We start from the raw sequence: 17,379 nt of genomic DNA on the forward strand, positions 1-17,379 counted from the left end.
GTAAAGGGGAAAGATGCATTGCACGGGACTCCTTCAGATAGACTCCTTAGATCTCTTTGAACTTCAGCCCTTGCAGTTCTTCCACTCTTTTGCTACACCCCTTTCTCTCACACGAAACATGCAAGCAAACTCGCACACCAACCAATGGAAACACAGCGAATGGTGCATATGCATTTGCACGCCAATTTTCCATTCAAAACTGGGTGCCAATTCTCAACCGCTATTTCACCTCAGACCTTCATTCTACTTAACAAGTTATAACACGCTCACCACAACTACTTCATACGACTAATAAAAAACCCCGCAACAACCCACGCTTGCATTTTCCATTACAAACGCGAACATATTCACAATCTCATTACAAGGAACTTCCACCTCTTCCCCACAATGCCATAACGTACTGCAACTTCACTACAAATGCCACAACGTGCTCCTGCTACTCTAGAACCACCTCAACTGCCATATACTCATTGAACACTTACCACAGCCTCGAAGGACACGGAGGAAATGTAGGTCGGGTTATTTTGGGGCATAACTCGAAGCGCAAACATGCACTGTAGCTTGTTTAAGGACCTACAGGTAGCGCAGGGATTTCCCAAAAATCCTACATATGAATGAAGGCCAGAACATGTTTGGATCCAGGGAGCGCCTCCAAAAACCACTGCCCCATGTAAAAGTCGGAGCTCCGGTGCATGCCCCTGTTGGCGGGCGACTGAGCCAATTTTCGCCTTCTGGGCCTGGCGTGGCGTGGCTACGACCGTGATGGACCAATAGGGGAGCTCAATTTCGTTAGAGCTTTTTTTTTGTTCTGATTTTTTGCTCCGCCCCTCGTACGGGGCTCATAAATGGGACGAATGCGGCTCATTTCGAGGAGAGTATCACTGAGCAGAATATCGCCGGGGACAGATCGGAGTATCGCCGGGCAGAGTATCGCCAAGCAGAGCATCACCAGGGACAGAGCTGGAGAGATCACCGAGAGCATCACAGGAGAGAATATCGCCAGACATCGGACCTCACCATGTAGACGGGTGGCGCAAGGACAAGCATCGCGTCAGCGTGACCAGGCGTGGGGTCACGCATTGCTGCTACGAGCTGGGACTGCTTCCACGTCAGTCATTTAGGTTGCATCCTGCAGTGACACTTACACATACAGATTCAAACATTATTTCTGATAGGATCTTTTCTCTCACGCATCTTTCTTCTACCATCTATCTCTTGCTTACTGTGGACGCAAAAGAGTCCAGTTTATGACTCACAAGTCCAGGCCATATGGCAATGAAAGGTGAAAAATTTGAAAGGGGGTGTAGACTTTCGATAGGTACTGTATATACAGTTTGCAGTGTCTGCAAAAATATTCACCCCCCTCCAAAGTTTTCACATTTTGATGCCATCTGATCTTATTTCATGATGTTTTAATATCAATCGTTGTATATAGAGTCTTCACAATCTACTCCAAAGTGATAAAACTGAAAAATGCAGATAAAATGTGAATAAGTTAGATTAACAGAGAAAAATCAGATGATTCTCAGTTGCATAAGTATTCAAACCCTTTGCCTAATTAACCCTAAATCACTTGAGGAGCAAATTATTTGTTTGAAAGGTTACAAGACAAGTGTAATTTGTTTCACCTATATAGAATCAGTGATTTAACTTAAAATTTAGCTCCCCCACTTATCTAAGGAGTTTTTTTTTTACGTTTTACGTTTTTTACGTCTAAGTTTTATAGTGCCATTCACTTGGTCAACCAACAAGACAAACATGAAGACCAAGGAGTTTTCCAAAGAAGTCAAGCATAAAGTGGTGGAGAAGCACCATTCAGGAGAGGATTACAATAAGATTTCAGTCACTCATTATCTCTGAGTACAGGGAAATCCATCATTAAGAAGTGGAAGACATATCATACCACCCAGACTCTACCCAGATCAGGTCGCCCATCCAAATTCAGCAGCCGGCCAAAAAGGAAACTGTTTCTGGATGTCATTGTAAATCCAACAATGACTTTGAAAGATCTGTGAGGCTCTATGTCTGAGATGGGGGTCAGTGTTCATCAATCAACAATATCCCGTTCCCTTCACAAAGCTCCCCTCTATGGACAGGTGGCAATAAAATAGCCATTACTGAAAAAAGAGGCAGCTCAAAGCTCGTATGGAGTTTGCAAAAAAAGCATCTTAATGATACTGCAGGCATGGGGAGAAAAGCTTTGTTGTCAGACGAGACAAAATTGAACTTTTTGCTCCACATTAAAAGTGTTACATTTTGCACAATCCTAACACTGCACATCACGAAGTCAACACCAAGTCAACACCATCCCTACTGCAAGCATTGTGGTAGCAGCAACATGTCATGGAGCTGATTTTCATCAGCAGGGCAAGTTTGTCAGGATAGAAGCGACAATGCACGGTGCAAAGTACAGGAGAATCCTTGATGAAAACCTGCTTGAGTCAGCCATGATTCTGAAACTGGGTAGGAGATTCACATTTCAGCAGGACAATGATCTGAAGCACAAAGATAAAGCCACACTGAAGTGGCTGGTATGAAGAAAAGTACTCGAGTGGCCCAGTCAAAGTCCTGACTTGAACCCAATTGAACACTTGTGGCGAGACTTGATGATTGCAGTCCATTGACGTTCCCCATCAAACTTGGCAGAACCAGAACAATTTTCACATGAAGAATGGGCAAATACTTCACCATCTCACTGTGTAAAGCTGCGAGAGACCTTCCCAAAAGGACTCATAGCAGTCATTGCTGGAAAAGTACTGACCTAAATGGCTGAATACTTTTGCAACCAATGAATTTTGATTTGTTCATATTTTTTGCAGGTATTCATGACATGTAACCTCCAACTATAACAGTGTTTAGATTGATCTCTTCAGTTTTGAATAAAAAAAGTTAATTTGGAAAAATTGGTTCTACATAATTTGTAATTCATTGAAATGTGACATTATTGTGAGTGGGTAAATACTCTTGCAGTCCACTGCAGGTGGACTATTGAAATGAGATAGTTATCCTGAAAAGTAATTGAAGAGGTTCCATGTGGAAAGCATGCAATTTATGATCAATAAGAGATGACAGAACAATATGAACAGCACTGTGAATATAAATAGAGGATCAATAGTCCTGTAGCTCACCTGGCAGGTGGCCAAAAAGTGGAGTGACAGATGGATCAGTGTAAAAACAAGAGTGAGAATTGCTGTGCAATACATGTTCCCTCCCAGTGTGATATTTTCTAAGTCGAAAAATGGCATAACTGTGAAAATTTGATGAAACGCCCTGAAACTCGAACTTGTTCTGTAACTTGTCATAATAAAGCCATGTACCAAGTTTCAGTTCAATATGTTAAATAGTATGGGAAAAAGTCTGAAAAAACACTGGTCGGACAGATGGACAGACAGAGAGCAAACCTATTGTCCCCTCCAGTGAGACCGGTAGGGGACTAATAAACTATATAGATTGGCAGTAATGAATATAAACATAAAGAACATGTATAAATACATGATATGGATGGACAGTATAGAATATGAACATGAAGATCATGTATAAACAAGAGCAAGAATTGCTTTGCAATACATGTCCCTGACCGATGTGATATTTTCTAAGTCCAAAAGGGCATAACTCTGAAAAATTGATAAAAAGCCCTGAAACTCGAATACGTTCTGTAGCTTTATCATAATAAAACCAAGTACCAAGTTTCAGTTGAATATGTTAAATGGTATAGGAAAAAGGTCTGAATAACCACATGTGGAACGGACAGACGAAGAGATAACCTATAGTCCCCTACCAGTTGTTGGATTTAGAATATAATTTTACAGGGGGTAGGTTGCCATGAACAAACCTGAGTTCTACCACACCAAAGATATTTTTAGCCAAGTTTGGTCACACTCCCATCAGCACTTTTGGAGAAGAAGTAGCAAGTGTTTCTGGATGGATGGACGGACTGATGGATGAATGACGTGCCATCCATTAAGTTCACCTGAACTACTTTCCTGCTGAGCTAAAAATGTAGATGGCTGAGAAAGGTTGACTGCAGTACCATGACGAGGACAAAACGAGAGACAGGTAGTAAAACTAGACAGGAAGGCTGCATGTGGTAAAGTCAGATTTTGGAAACAGTATCATGAAATACAACAAAATATCGTAAAAGTAAAAAAACAACAATAAGACCAGAAAAATCATGAACAATAGAAAACTGTAAAAAAAAATTTTTTTTAAGGTAATGCAAGAAGAAATACCAGTAATAATTACACCAAAGATGTTCAACAACTGCAAACAACCACAGAGAGTTGATAATATTGTTAGAATGACCATTAAAAAAGATCCTGAATGCAATCAACCAGGGAAATCAATAAAGAGATAATCAAGAAGCAATACCACAAAAATGGTGTAATTAAAACAACTTATCATTTGTAAAACAATCTAATAACACATCAGAGAGCTAAGCCAAACATCCTTGCACTCCACATAACAATAAAGTCAAGACGTAAACCGTAAGGTTTGAAACCATCTTGTGGAGTGTAGATGGTTCATTCAAATTGGAACCCCTCGCAAAAACTTTATTTATATTCCCTTGTCCTATACCTCCGGATGCAACCTGTATGAAACACTAGATGTACGTTTATGCACAAAATACATGTGCATTATCCTTATTTGTTGCTCATCTACATATAACCTTCTCATGCTGCTAATTTGTTTTTGCTGTTTTTAATATATTTTCAATGTAGCTATCTTGAGTTAATGCTGAGGTTTTTCAAGTCATTTATTATGGTGCTGTAATAGTGGCAGCATTACACGAGCAGGCAATAAATAAAAGGTGAAGAATGTGTTTTTAGTGATGTACACTGCTTTTGGCTTTTAATTTATCTCAGATATATTGTTGTTTGCAGTAGTTTGCTACCCATGGATGACACCTCCCACACCAAGGAAATGTAAAGAATGATTATAGACCTGAAAGCTATTGTAGATTATTGTATGTTTCTTTAAATAGTCTTTAAGGCCACTGCAATGGCACAAACATGTCCATTGAGACACAGGGCTCATATGGCTGGGGATGAAAGGTGCAGAGGTGAAATTGTCGGTCAAGAAAAAACAAAAATGACAGATTAAAGTTAAAGCAGGGAAACAAATCACGTAAGACCCGAGGAAAAGACTGACCATTTACCTTGCATCGACATGTTCAGCTGTCATACGGAGGAAAGAAAAGCTTGGGGGAGGAATTAGGTCAGATTGAGGCAAAGCAGTGGGAGTTAGTGCGTTTCTTTATTCATAAGAATTTCCATCCACAATAAAGCCAACGGTCCAAAATTATTCTACACGTGCAACTTCTGAAAATTGCATTGTTGCAAAATTAACCATCAAGCTCTGTCGAGGGTGTTCAAGAGGGAGCGACCACTGGAAGACAGCTGAAGAAACTTGGATGCTCCAATGTTTGTTGTTGGATGAGGCATTAATATAATTATATATGTTTTTAAAATTTTGTTTTGTTTTTTGGTGGGGAGGGGGGCATGCTTGTATATTTACTCACACATAAATATTCATATATATATATATATATATATATATATATATATATATATATATATATATATATATATATATATATATATATATATATATATATATGTATGTATATGGTATAAGGTGGGAGTGTCTATGATTGCTTTTGAGGTGCTTTTTTTAATAAATTGGGTTAAGAGTGCTTGTAGTGAATTTATCCCTATTTACATTTATTCATATAAGTAAATTTACATATTGTTCAACCCCTACATCAATGTGATTATACTTGACCATTTGTGACAAACCAATTGCCATACATCATAATGCATGGAATATGTATAGAGACAATGAATAAAAGGATAAGAGCACAGACAACACATGGAATACATGTAATCCAAACATCATTGTGTAGATAGAAATGCTAGGGTATGCATTTTCTTTTTCCAAATGTGTGTTTGGCTCTGAAGGCTACCTACCTTCTCAGCTGGCTCAAACACATACTTATGGTGTCTTGCATGTGTTTCATTTTTCCTTCGCTTGTAGATGTGCGTCCATCCCCTATGAGCCTCAAACAGAGGGCCAGCAATGGAGCCTTAACAGGAGCCACCCCGTCTATGCTGGCAAATCACCCACTGGCAGAACTGCGCCCTGACCAATCAGGAGTTGCAGTTGATGCCTGTAGCACGTTTGCTCATCATGCCACGGCTTACGGCCATTACACTGGTCAAACATTGATGTCAGGTATGACGGGGGTGGTTGGCTATTTTGCAAAAATAAAAAACAGAAACTCCACATCTCATGTTTTCACCCATTAACCAAAACAGCAACGAGTCATACCAAAGAGTTTAAAAAATGGTACGTGATGCTTCCTTGCTTGATGTTCAGCAAATAAAAGAATAAGAGTACAGACAAACCACATACATTGATGTCCATGGGGAGGAGGAAATTCCTCCTTATGAAATGCCCCACTGAGTGTGGTGTGAAGGTGCCACAATTGTTGTGGCGTCGCTAGTACCCAGAGTGCCCTGGGAAATGACGGTGTGTTTGACTTGTCTGACAGTACTGTGTTTTCTCGTGTATTTGTCTGTATGTCCCTGTGCGTGAGATGTGTATATGGCAACTCCACTCCGAGCCATAGAGCCTGTAAAAATGTTTTAATAATGTAGAAAACGTTGTCAGTGATTGCATCAAACAATTCCACATTAATTTAAATCTTCATCTGTTACATTTGTGGCTCTTTAAAAGGCTCAATTAGAAAAGGTAATAAGAAAATCCCTCAGAGTTTTTTATCCAAAGTTTTTATTTACAGTATATCGAAGGCCCATGGAATTTATACATCGAACAGGTTGGGTTTGTGACAAGGACGAATTGATTCGATTTTGGTGAAGGTCCGGATCCGGAGACTGGAGTTCTTTCAATGATTCTTCATTATTGAGAGATAGGGCCAAAAATGATACATTACATGATATCTCAAAATCTTATGGACAGAATAGGACGAAGCTTGCTCGACAGTTTGGGTTTGTGACAAGGATGGATTGATTCGATTTTAGTGAACATCCGGATCTGTATACAATAATTTTAAAAATTTTTATGGTGATTCGTTACCATTGAGAGCGAGGGCAAAAAAATGATACAGTATATTGCATGATATTTTCAAAAATTATGGACAGCTTATGACAAAACTAGGTAGATGAGTTGGTGAGGTCACAAGAACAAGCGGATTCGATTTTGTAAAAGGTCTGGACGCAGATCTGGCCTATCATTGGGATTCAATATGTATGTTGTATGTTCATCCATTATTTACTCAAAAATATTTGATTTGTAACATTCCCTGACATGAGAATTCATGAATTTTGAACACAAGAATAGCCATTAAACTTTTAATGTACTATCTCAGATGTGATTCATTTGTGGTGGACTAATAAAATAATTGATCATATTATAATAAGAGCCAAATATGGGTTTGAATGTTTTGTATGTGATATGGAAAGTGTGGCCTACATCGTCGGATTTACTGTGAGCAGCCAATTGGCAAACACATTCAGACGACAGACATAAAATGTAAGACATATGATGCAATCTTACTCGAGATGCCAGCAAACCTAGTTGAATCTCAAGGCCCAAAGTCGGACAATGCCAATTTGCAATAATGCATAGCATAAAGAGCAGAAGGAAAAGGTGCCAGAACACCAATCCATCAATTTTGGTTCATTTCTTGGAGTTTTAGAAACTTTTGTTGAATAATTTGAATCCATATATTTGGTGCAAATAAAATGAGTTTGAAAAGTTTTCATTGTGGTATAAAACCACAATTTTTTTTTAACCTTTCATAAGGAGTCATCATAAAGAAATCCATCAGATCTACTTCATCCTATTTAAGCAGAATCAACTTATGAAAAGCAACAACTCAATTGCACACGAATAACCTGCAACAAAGAGCCACAGGTCATTTCGAGTCAAAATATGTCTTCACAAAGTTATTCAAGCCACTTGCACACCACAGGTGCTTCTTACTTATACTGTCATCCTCATCCAGGAAAGTGACTCAATGTGCCATGGGCAATTAGGTCGCACATGTACTGATCACAAATTGTATGCAACTGCTGCAACTTCTTGCTTTATTTCCAAATGTGCTTATCTGAAAGAAAAAAAAATGCCTTATTGCTTTGGTAAAGAGTTTATGTTTTAAGTGGTTTCATAATTTGCTCTTTCTATAAAATGATACTCCAAATATCCACTTGAGGTTTAAAATGGGAAAGACATTTTTATGAAATGTGACAACTATGCCACACATATTGATTTGCCTTCATTAGCATTATGGCATTCATTCATCACCACCTGGCTGCTGGTTTGTATCGTTTTTTTGTAGCACAAATGTAATACGAATCCAGTGCCGCTCAATAGATAAAGCCAGAAATTGATAATGTGTCCATGGTACCATCCACACAATAGCCTAAGCCTTATGAAAGGTAGGAGGGGATGCAGCAAATTCTAGAAGATGGGACTGTAGGTTTAACATCCCCTTTTAGGGATGTTATGCCTGTTTCCGCAACCTTGCCGGTGACGCACCAGAATGATGTAATCTGGTCAGGAATCAAACCAGACTGAACAGCTCAAAGGCGAGGATGCTCCTTCAGAGCTATCTTGCCGGCCCAGTATTTCCTTTGAATGGAGGAGATAAATCAAAAGAAAACTGGTGCTATAAACACAACATTTAACTAAAAACACGTGAATTGGTAATGCATTGTACTGTATTTTAAATTTTGGCAACATCCAACAGTTTGAATTTTACATACACGAGGCATGGCTACCCGTTGCTTCATTGACAGTACGTTGTACGTCACAAACATATTGCTTGTCTATCTATTAGGATGTATTTATGTCTATCTATTAGGAGTCTCAATTAGGATGTAAAATGAAGTGAAACACACAAAAAAGGATTTTTTTTATAACATGTAGTTGTTGCTGTTGTTGGCGTTGCTGATGATGTTGTTGTTTGTGTCCTCCTTCTGTGCACTTTTATATATTTTTTCTGTTGCCTCGCGAAATATTACTAGTCCTAATTCTGTGTATTTCTTCTGAGTCCTTCTCAAGTGCTTCTGCTCTCGTAGATTAAGAAATATTGTTACAAATCTGGAAGCCTTTTGCACACAAACAGACAGCAGTCCCCGTAGCTCAGTTATCTCGATAAGTATGTGTTTATAGTTAGGGCCCCACTCCCTATGTCTGACGGGAATTACATGTGTGCGCTGCGACGTTTCTTTATAGTTAGGTTTTTTTACATCTTTAAATATTCCTCCCGACAAGTCAATCCTCCACCTCTCTGCACCATTGACGCCATTGCCCACGTGCTTTTGGCTGAAGGCGTGGGCGGAGCCTCCATTCGCTTCAGATCGAGGCTCCGCTCTGAGGAAGGGCATGGAGTGTTTCCTCCAGCCAATGGGCGAAGGGCGAGTAGGGCCGAGGCGCCCCGACGAATGAGAGGAGGCCACTGATCGCCCGACAACCCCTCGTCCAATCAGTAGGCGAGTGGGAGGGGAAGAAATCCCTCGGACCTGGCAAGAAGAGGAGAGTGGTTGTCAGGACCAGAGTATGGGAGTCATCGTGGCGATTTGCTTGGTCTTGGTCGTGGTGGCTTTTCGTCTGCGGTCGTGGTGGCTTTTCATCTGTGGTCCTTCGCGGTGGCTCATCGTGGTGGTGGAGGCCGAGCAGCCAGGGTCATGGGCCGTGGATTTCGGAACGTGGGTTCGAGTCCCACTGTGGTGGTTGAAGTACGGTGTGACCGCACGAGGCGGAGAGGTACCTGACAAGGCCCTGGTCCCCAGCTCGCCTTTCGCTCCTGGGCTGAGAGACCGAATAAAGACCCCACGGAGTCCATTTCTTTTGGGTGTGTGTGTGTGTCCATGGGCCCCGTCTGTAAGTAGAAATTGTTAAGTGCTTTTGTTCATTGTACATTGCTTTTATTCGGATAACTCTGCTCTTTGTGATCCCCTACCCCCCTGATAAATAAACCCCCAATTGTTCAATGTACCATTTCGTTGTCTGTCACTTTCTTTCATTGACCCAGCACGATGCGCAATGAGAATTAGAGAGGCCGTGTGCCGTAAGTTGTCATTGGGACCGGCACGGCTCTGGTAACTCCCGCTCGGTACACCGGACTCGAGTCGGTACATGTGACTCAGTTCGGACAGAGTCGGCCGAGGGTGTGGTTACCCTGGTAGCTAGACGGTGTGAGTACTTAGGTAAATTGGAATTAGACAAGTGGGCCCTACCTCACGCCGTCGAAATATTGGCGACCACGGTCCGCTAAGGGACCCGTGACCTTTAGAGTTGTCTGGGAGTCACGACCTAAATTCTGGGTGTTCGGTGAGGAGAAGGCTCTACTGCTCCCCCTGGTGGTCGGTTATCTCCGCCGAACCCCGGCCCACAACAATATTACCATTGGAATTGCTGCATTAAAGGTTGTGGTCCTGCTTCTTCTTCCTCAATCTGGAAAGAGGGCTTTTAAAACAGACATCCATCTTTAAGATTAAACAGACACAAATTTTTGTTCCAAGTAAATCGATTATTATGTCGTGCTGCTTCTTCTTCGTGTCTCACACACACACACACACACACACACACACACACACACACACACACACACACACACACACACACACACGATAAAAACTAACAAAACAAATTTTTTTTTTTGCTGCATACATACCTTAACCTCATCCTTTCTTTTCATTCCTTTAATCGTCGTTTCTTTCTTTCTGGTGCTCTGCCTAAAGACAAGTTAAGTGTTGCCAAAGCAGCCCCACAATATGGACTATACTGCATGATTTGCCTTTGCCTTCCCAGTGGTAGTCAAGGCAGGAAGTTGGAATTTAACTTGGGTGCTGGAAATAGCTCCCCTATTCTCGACGAAAGACATCATCTTGATCTTGAACTTGAAGATCTTGAACATCAACCACCAAATGTGACCAGACCGGACACCCAGTTTAACATCTACCCGATGGACAGCACGAACATTGATGACTTTCCCCGCCTGCTTAACACCAGGACGACAGTTTTATTGCTGGGCTGACATTCAAATCCAAACTAGACACCCCAGAAGGGAGTGTGCATACCTACAAGTTATCCCGTCAGCCCTTTCGTCATCAGACAAAAGCAAATTTACTTGGTGAAAATATTTCCTGCAATACTTGTGATCGTGCTTCAGGTATATTTGCAACAATGCAAAACACACATTGAAGGTCTCTGCATTGTTGATTTTCTCTTCAGGAAAGTATGTCATAAAATTATATTTTGTCAGACATTTCTAAGACCAGCAAAGTACAAAGAATAGTTCAGTTACAGCGAATTGCAAGCAGTAATACATACTATTTCTCCACTTGTGCTTGAGCATTCATTGAAAATATACGAGTCTGAGATTTTTTTTTTCAGCATCTGAATACACTGGAGATCTGAAGAGTTAAAGCCACTAACAAGTGAGAGGATGCAATCAAGTGGAATTGAGTATCATCATACGCGATGCAACGGTTAGCTAAAGAACAGTAAAGTGCTCTGTTCCTCTGCGGACCATTTGGTAGCTGAGCAAGCCTGACTTGAAACCGACGTGCAACGAAATGAGATCTTGTGAGGAAACTTACAGTCACCGAGCCGTGTTGAAGATTTAAGCAAACACTAAAATGTACAAGAACAGATGACATAAAGGGAAAAAATAATTGTTCTGTCGCAAATTGTAGATGAAAAGTGTTCTTTCAACATGACTCAACTATCCTCTTGAATCTTGATGAATGTCGAATACGAAATGCTGCCAAAGTTTTATGCGTGCCTTGGTATTTTTAAACAAGGTCATTGGGAATTAAACAGATTGTCATGAGTAGAATTGCATCACGATGAACACCCTATAGGTTGTTGTTGAATTGTTATTTTTACTCATAAGGCAAAATTTATTTATTTTTAATTCAATGTAATTTTTATGCTGGAAAAAGAATGGTTTTTTTGGGGGGGGTTAAATTACTTTTTGTCACTGCTTCATATGCAAAATCAAAGAAGGCTTTGGAAGTGGTTTGAAAATTGTAGTAGATTTTTGGTTTTAGTCAAGAAACCCATTTACTGCAAACATTTTGTGACTGGCAGGCAGGATAGAGTTACGTGCCCTCGCCTTTGAGCCGCTAGCCTGAGTTTGAATGTCGACTCAGCTATAAACTGTCACGCTGGAGATTTGCGTCCAGGGAGATGCATCGACGTATGTGCAGTCCATCAGAAGGACATTAAACCAGACCACCCATCTGCCAACACCGGTCGTTGGTGGATGTTAAAGATCCCTCAGTGTCTTTCTTGAAGAGTAGGTGAGTTATCGCCAGAACCCTGAACAAATTCTAAACTCCTACCTTCAATCAAATGTCAGGTCTGGCCAACTGGTTTGTGAACAACATTGGCCAAAAACATTCTCTGGCCATCTCCACAAGAAGGTGGGAATAATTTGGGCAATAAATAAAAAGGCAGAATATTTTATGAGATGACAGCCCACTCAGAGTTGCTCAGAAACATGAGCAGTAAAGGAAACTTCTATAAATTTAAACATGTTCTCCAAAAGATTCTTCAACGCAATAGGAAATTCTAGTGCCATTGATGACAAAAGGAAATCAATAATTAATGTTGAAAAGTTTAGAAGGAACTTCACTCTTGTGGTGGGCTGATAGGATGGCTGAGAGGTACACACACTCGCCTCAAAGCTGTCTAGCCTGGGCTTGAATCCCGACCCAGCTATTTTTCTGTCATCCCCAGTGCTTCACAGGGAGGGTAATTAATCAATGCCAGCATTCGTTGGTGGATGTTAAAGATCCCATTGCGTCTTTCATGAATAGTAGGCAAGCCATCGCCGGCACCCTAAACAAATTCCAAATTCCTGCCCGAACCAGCAGAGGGCATTGCATCAGTGGTGCATCTGTGCCCTTAGTCAATGATTAGGGCAGTCTCTCTGGACATATCTTGAGCTTTTGATGCAGTCTGGCATCCTGCCTTGCTCTCTAAACTGTCTATGTGTAATCCAAGGCCAATTCCACTCTTTCATCACTGACTTCCTCCACACTCGTAGCCAACGTGTGGCTCTCAACAGAACCCTTTGATCTCTTCCTGTCATGGCTGGAGTACCTCAAGGCAGTGTTCTAGGCCCCATATTATTCCTAATCTTTGATGAGACACAATCTCACTGACTCTCTGGAAAACTCTCTCTATCTCTGTGCTGATGACTTCACTCTCTGCCGTGAGATCCCTCATCCTTCTGACAGATAGGCAGCAGCCTCTTCCCTCTCCTCAGACCTTGACAAAATCACAAACTGGTCAAACACTTGGAATATGTCTTTCAATCCTGAGAAATCCCTCACACTCAATCACTCTCTCTCCGAAAGGACCATACCACAAAACCTTCCATCTACTTTCTCAACAACCATCTTAAAGAGGTTCAGTCACTCAAACAATTGGGTCTAACTCTCAGCCATGATCTCTCTTGGGCAAGCCACATTTCAAAATTGGCCTCCAAAGCCAGCCACCGACTTGGTATCTTCCATCGTACAAAGTGCTTCTTTGACACAACTGAACTCCGATCCACCAACAAGGCCTTCATCCGCAGCTTGATGGAGTACTGCTCTCCCCTCTGGGCTGACGCTCCTGCCTCACACCTTGCTCAGCTTGACGCCATGGAAATCAGGACCGTCAAGATCATTGTAATCTCTTCGGATGGCCTATTACTTTACCATCACAAACAGGTCGGTGGTATCTCTGTCTTCTTCCATCTCCTTTCTTGGAGTGCACCCTCTGCCCTCTCTTTGCTTTGTCCCTCCCAAGTATATACAGGATGCACACAGTCCACCAGAAACTACCTTGTTGTGAAACTGCCAAAGTCCAGAACCACTGCTCACCTCCACTCATTTGTTCCTTTTTTTTTTCCTGCCTGTGGAACCAACTTCCACAGTCTCTTGAATTTCATTGTTCCCTCCTGGTCTTCAAGACAGCTGTTCACCCGCATCTCAAGTCCTCCCTCATCCAAAACCATGATCTTTTCTGCACCCATTAAACCACCATTCATTGTAAGATTAATTCAAAGTTACTCATTATCCCTTTGAGTACGGTGAAATCCATCATTAAGAAGTGGAAGACGTATCATACCACCGGGACTCCACCCAGATCAGGTCACCTATCCAAACTCAGCAGCCGGGCAAGCAGGAAACTGGTTCCGGATGTCACTGTAAATCCAACAATGACTTTGAAAGATCTGCAAGACTCTATGTCTGAGATAAGGGTCAGTGTTCATTAATCAACATTATCCCGTTCCCTTCACAAAGCTGGACTCCACGGACAAATAGCAAGAAAGAAGCCATTACTGAAAAAGACGCATCTTAATGATACTGTCGGCATGTGGAGAAAGGTTTTTTGGTCATATGAGACAAAAATTGAACATTTTAATCAAAATTTAAAGCATTACGTCTGATGCAAGCCTGTCACTGCACATCACCCAGTCAACACCATCCCAACTGTCAAGCATGGTGGTGGCAGCATCATGTCATGGGGCTGATTTTCATCAGCAGAGACTGGCAAACTTGTCATGACAACAGGGGACAATGGACGGTACAAAGTACAGGAGAATCCTCGATGAAAACCTACTAGAGTCAGAAATGAATGTGAAACTGGGTAGGAGATTGACATTTCAGCAGGACAATGGTCTGAAGCACAAAGCTAAAGCCACACTGGATTGGCTGAATAAGAAGAAAATAAATGTTCTTGAGTGGCTCAGTCAAAGTCGTGACTTGAACCCAACTGCATATTTATGGTGAGACTTGAAGACTGCAATCCATCGACGACCCCCATCAAACTTGGTGGAACTAGAGCAATTTTTCGCATGAAGAATTGGCAAAGATTTCACCATATCACTGTGCAAAGCTGGTAGAGACCTACCCAAAATAACTCGCAGCAGTCATTTCTGAAAAAGGTGCTTCCACCAAGTACTGACCGAAGGGGCTGAATGTTTTTGCAACCAGTGAATTTTGATTTGTACATGTTTTTTGCAAGTATTCCTGACATGTAACCTCCTTTAGTTATAAGTGGTTTTTTTTATCCCTTCAGTTATGAATATGAAGGTTCATTTGGAAAAATTGTTTCTATATAATTTGTTCATTTAAATGTGGCATTATTGGTAGCGGGTGAATACATTTGCAGGCTACAGTGTATGCTTAAGTTTTCCTTGGCAAAATATTTTCTTTCCTTGGATTCACTCCCATCATGGGATACTCTCTGTAGATCAGGTCAAATTTTTCTTTTTTTGTTAATGGTTGCCAAAGAATCACAAATGTGCTTCGGTGCATGTACAACATACGACGTCATTGTGCTTTTCCATCATTTGCCAGGACATTTTCAAAATGGACAAATCAACAGATGATTTCAGAAGGAATTTATACTTGGAATCCAAAATCAAGAGCTATGTGTTGAGATGGGAATGCCAAACAGGCCAACTTTTCACCCAACCATTCTGATTTTTTTTAGTGTGGGAAATAGGTATCATATCCACATGGCAATTACAAATTCTTTTTCGTCATACCTCAGGATTTTTTGCATCAACTATAATGCATCTTCTTCAGATGAATGAATTAATTCTGTGAATTGCACTACCCATTCGTCTTCAGATTAAATGATTGTGTCAATTGTCAGTGCATTCATCTCGAGATGATTGCAGCTCTCAACGTCATTCAAGGTCTCAATGTTATTTCCAAACAATACTTCTTGTTTGTCCCTTCAACTAGCCGAAAGGACGAAGAAGTATTGCCTGGAAAGTAAGAGGATACTATTGAGAGCTGCAATCATTTGGGATATATGGTGGTGCACTGCCAACTTGAATTTATGTTGCGAAGAGTGGGTTGAACCATCTCTGGAAGGCAGTTCCAAAAATAGGACAACAGTGTGGGTGGTAGGTCTCGATCTGATCGATGAATATAACTAGGAAGGAGTTATTAGAAGAATGCAGCCATCCTGGAAGAGCTGTGTATGGTCAGAGTGCTGGGAAAACAGACAGAGCAGACAGAGGGGAGTTGTCAAAAAGGCAAAGAGACCACCAACCTGTCTATGATGTGAGATCAACAAACCTTGAGTTCATACTTCGTTGGGGCAGATGCCAATAATGAAGTCCATTGCGGAGATCACAATGCCATTGAAGTATGGACCAAGGCCTTTTTTGGCTGAGTAGATCTGATTTTTAAAGGAACTGAGTAATAGAGGATGCCCAGTTTGTGTCCAGCTATAGAGGTCAGCTTTTCTATATAATCAGTCTTGGAGAGATCGTGACTGATGGTGATGCCCAGAGGTTCCAGAAACTGAAGGGCTTTCAATGGTTTACTGTGGAAATGGATAGGTGGATTTAGTTGATGATCTTTTCTGGTTTAGTTGATTTAGTTATATAAAGGAACAAGACTGGGCCCAAGACACTGCTTTGGGGAATTTCGTCCTCAATTGGAAGAGGAGGGGAAAGGATTCTATTGATAGTAATGCATTAATTGCTCAAGTGAAAAAGTCAGAAAGCCAGGTATGAAGGAATCCTTGTGATGCACACAGTGAGCTTAGCAACCAAAGTAGAATGTGAGACTTTCTGAAAGCTCGACATGTTTTGGCCAGGCTGTTGTCAGTGATCAGGCTCTTTGAAAAGAGAAAAGACTTCATGTCGGTGGTGATGATGGATTCCATGACTTTGCTTTTAATTGGAAGCAAGCTTCCTGGTTTGCAGTTGAGAGAATCTGTCTTTGCACCCTTCTTTTGAATGGGAATGATGTTAGTTGTCTTTCAGACAGATGGGAAAGGGCCAAAGGTGAAGAAACTGCTGAAGAGAAACATAGACTTTGACAAGAACATGGTCAAGCGGAAGCAATAAGGGCAGAGGAGAAACAGGAGAGGTTGAATGGAGAGTTTGTCGTCACTCGGTTCAGAAGGGAGTATGTACTCATTGCAGAAATCAGGCTAACACACTTGGAAAGTTTACAGTTTACACTTTGGGTTAATTATCCAACCCAGGGTCACAGGATATCTCTGCTGTAATGCCATGGCTGTTTTTTTTTTGTGGAGCTGATGCCCAACCAGCCAGCATGTTGGGGTGCAGAGAGTTGGTGCTTGATGATTATTAGTTCATTCACATTTTTGGAAATAGAGGTATATATGGAGTCATCATCATTAGGTGGAGAGTACACCACAAAGACAAACATCAGGTGGTTGTGGAGACAAATTCACAGCCAGAGGTAATACAGTGAACAAGGAGAGGTTATTGTCATAGACAGACACAAACCACCAGAATGGAGGTGGGGCCTGTCAACACAGAATATAGAATAGCCAGGGAGAGAAACAGAGGAGTCAGAAACA

The 17,379-nt window shown here is 41.2% G+C and overlaps 1 protein-coding gene across 6 annotated transcripts in view; it reads left to right on the top strand.

Annotated features, from left to right (window-relative positions):
* The window catches only part of LOC147026339 (paired box protein Pax-5-like), a 267,746-nt gene that overhangs the window by 162,977 nt on the left and 87,390 nt on the right, over positions 1-17,379 (top strand). For all 6 annotated transcript variants that reach the window (XR_015058294.1, XR_015058295.1, XM_085881656.1 and 3 more), the window contains exon 8: positions 6,034-6,231. Coding sequence is in view for 4 of the 6 variants with exons in the window: in XM_085881656.1 (XP_085737782.1) it covers positions 6,034-6,231 (198 nt within the window). In the remaining 2 variants the exon portion in view is untranslated. The remainder of the gene's footprint in view (positions 1-6,033; positions 6,232-17,379) is intronic.

Source organism: Eptatretus burgeri, chromosome 5 (assembly GCF_056783735.1).
Source record: "Eptatretus burgeri isolate ZD-2024b chromosome 5, Ebu_testis_v1, whole genome shotgun sequence".
Taxonomy (NCBI): domain Eukaryota; kingdom Metazoa; phylum Chordata; class Myxini; order Myxiniformes; family Myxinidae; genus Eptatretus; species Eptatretus burgeri.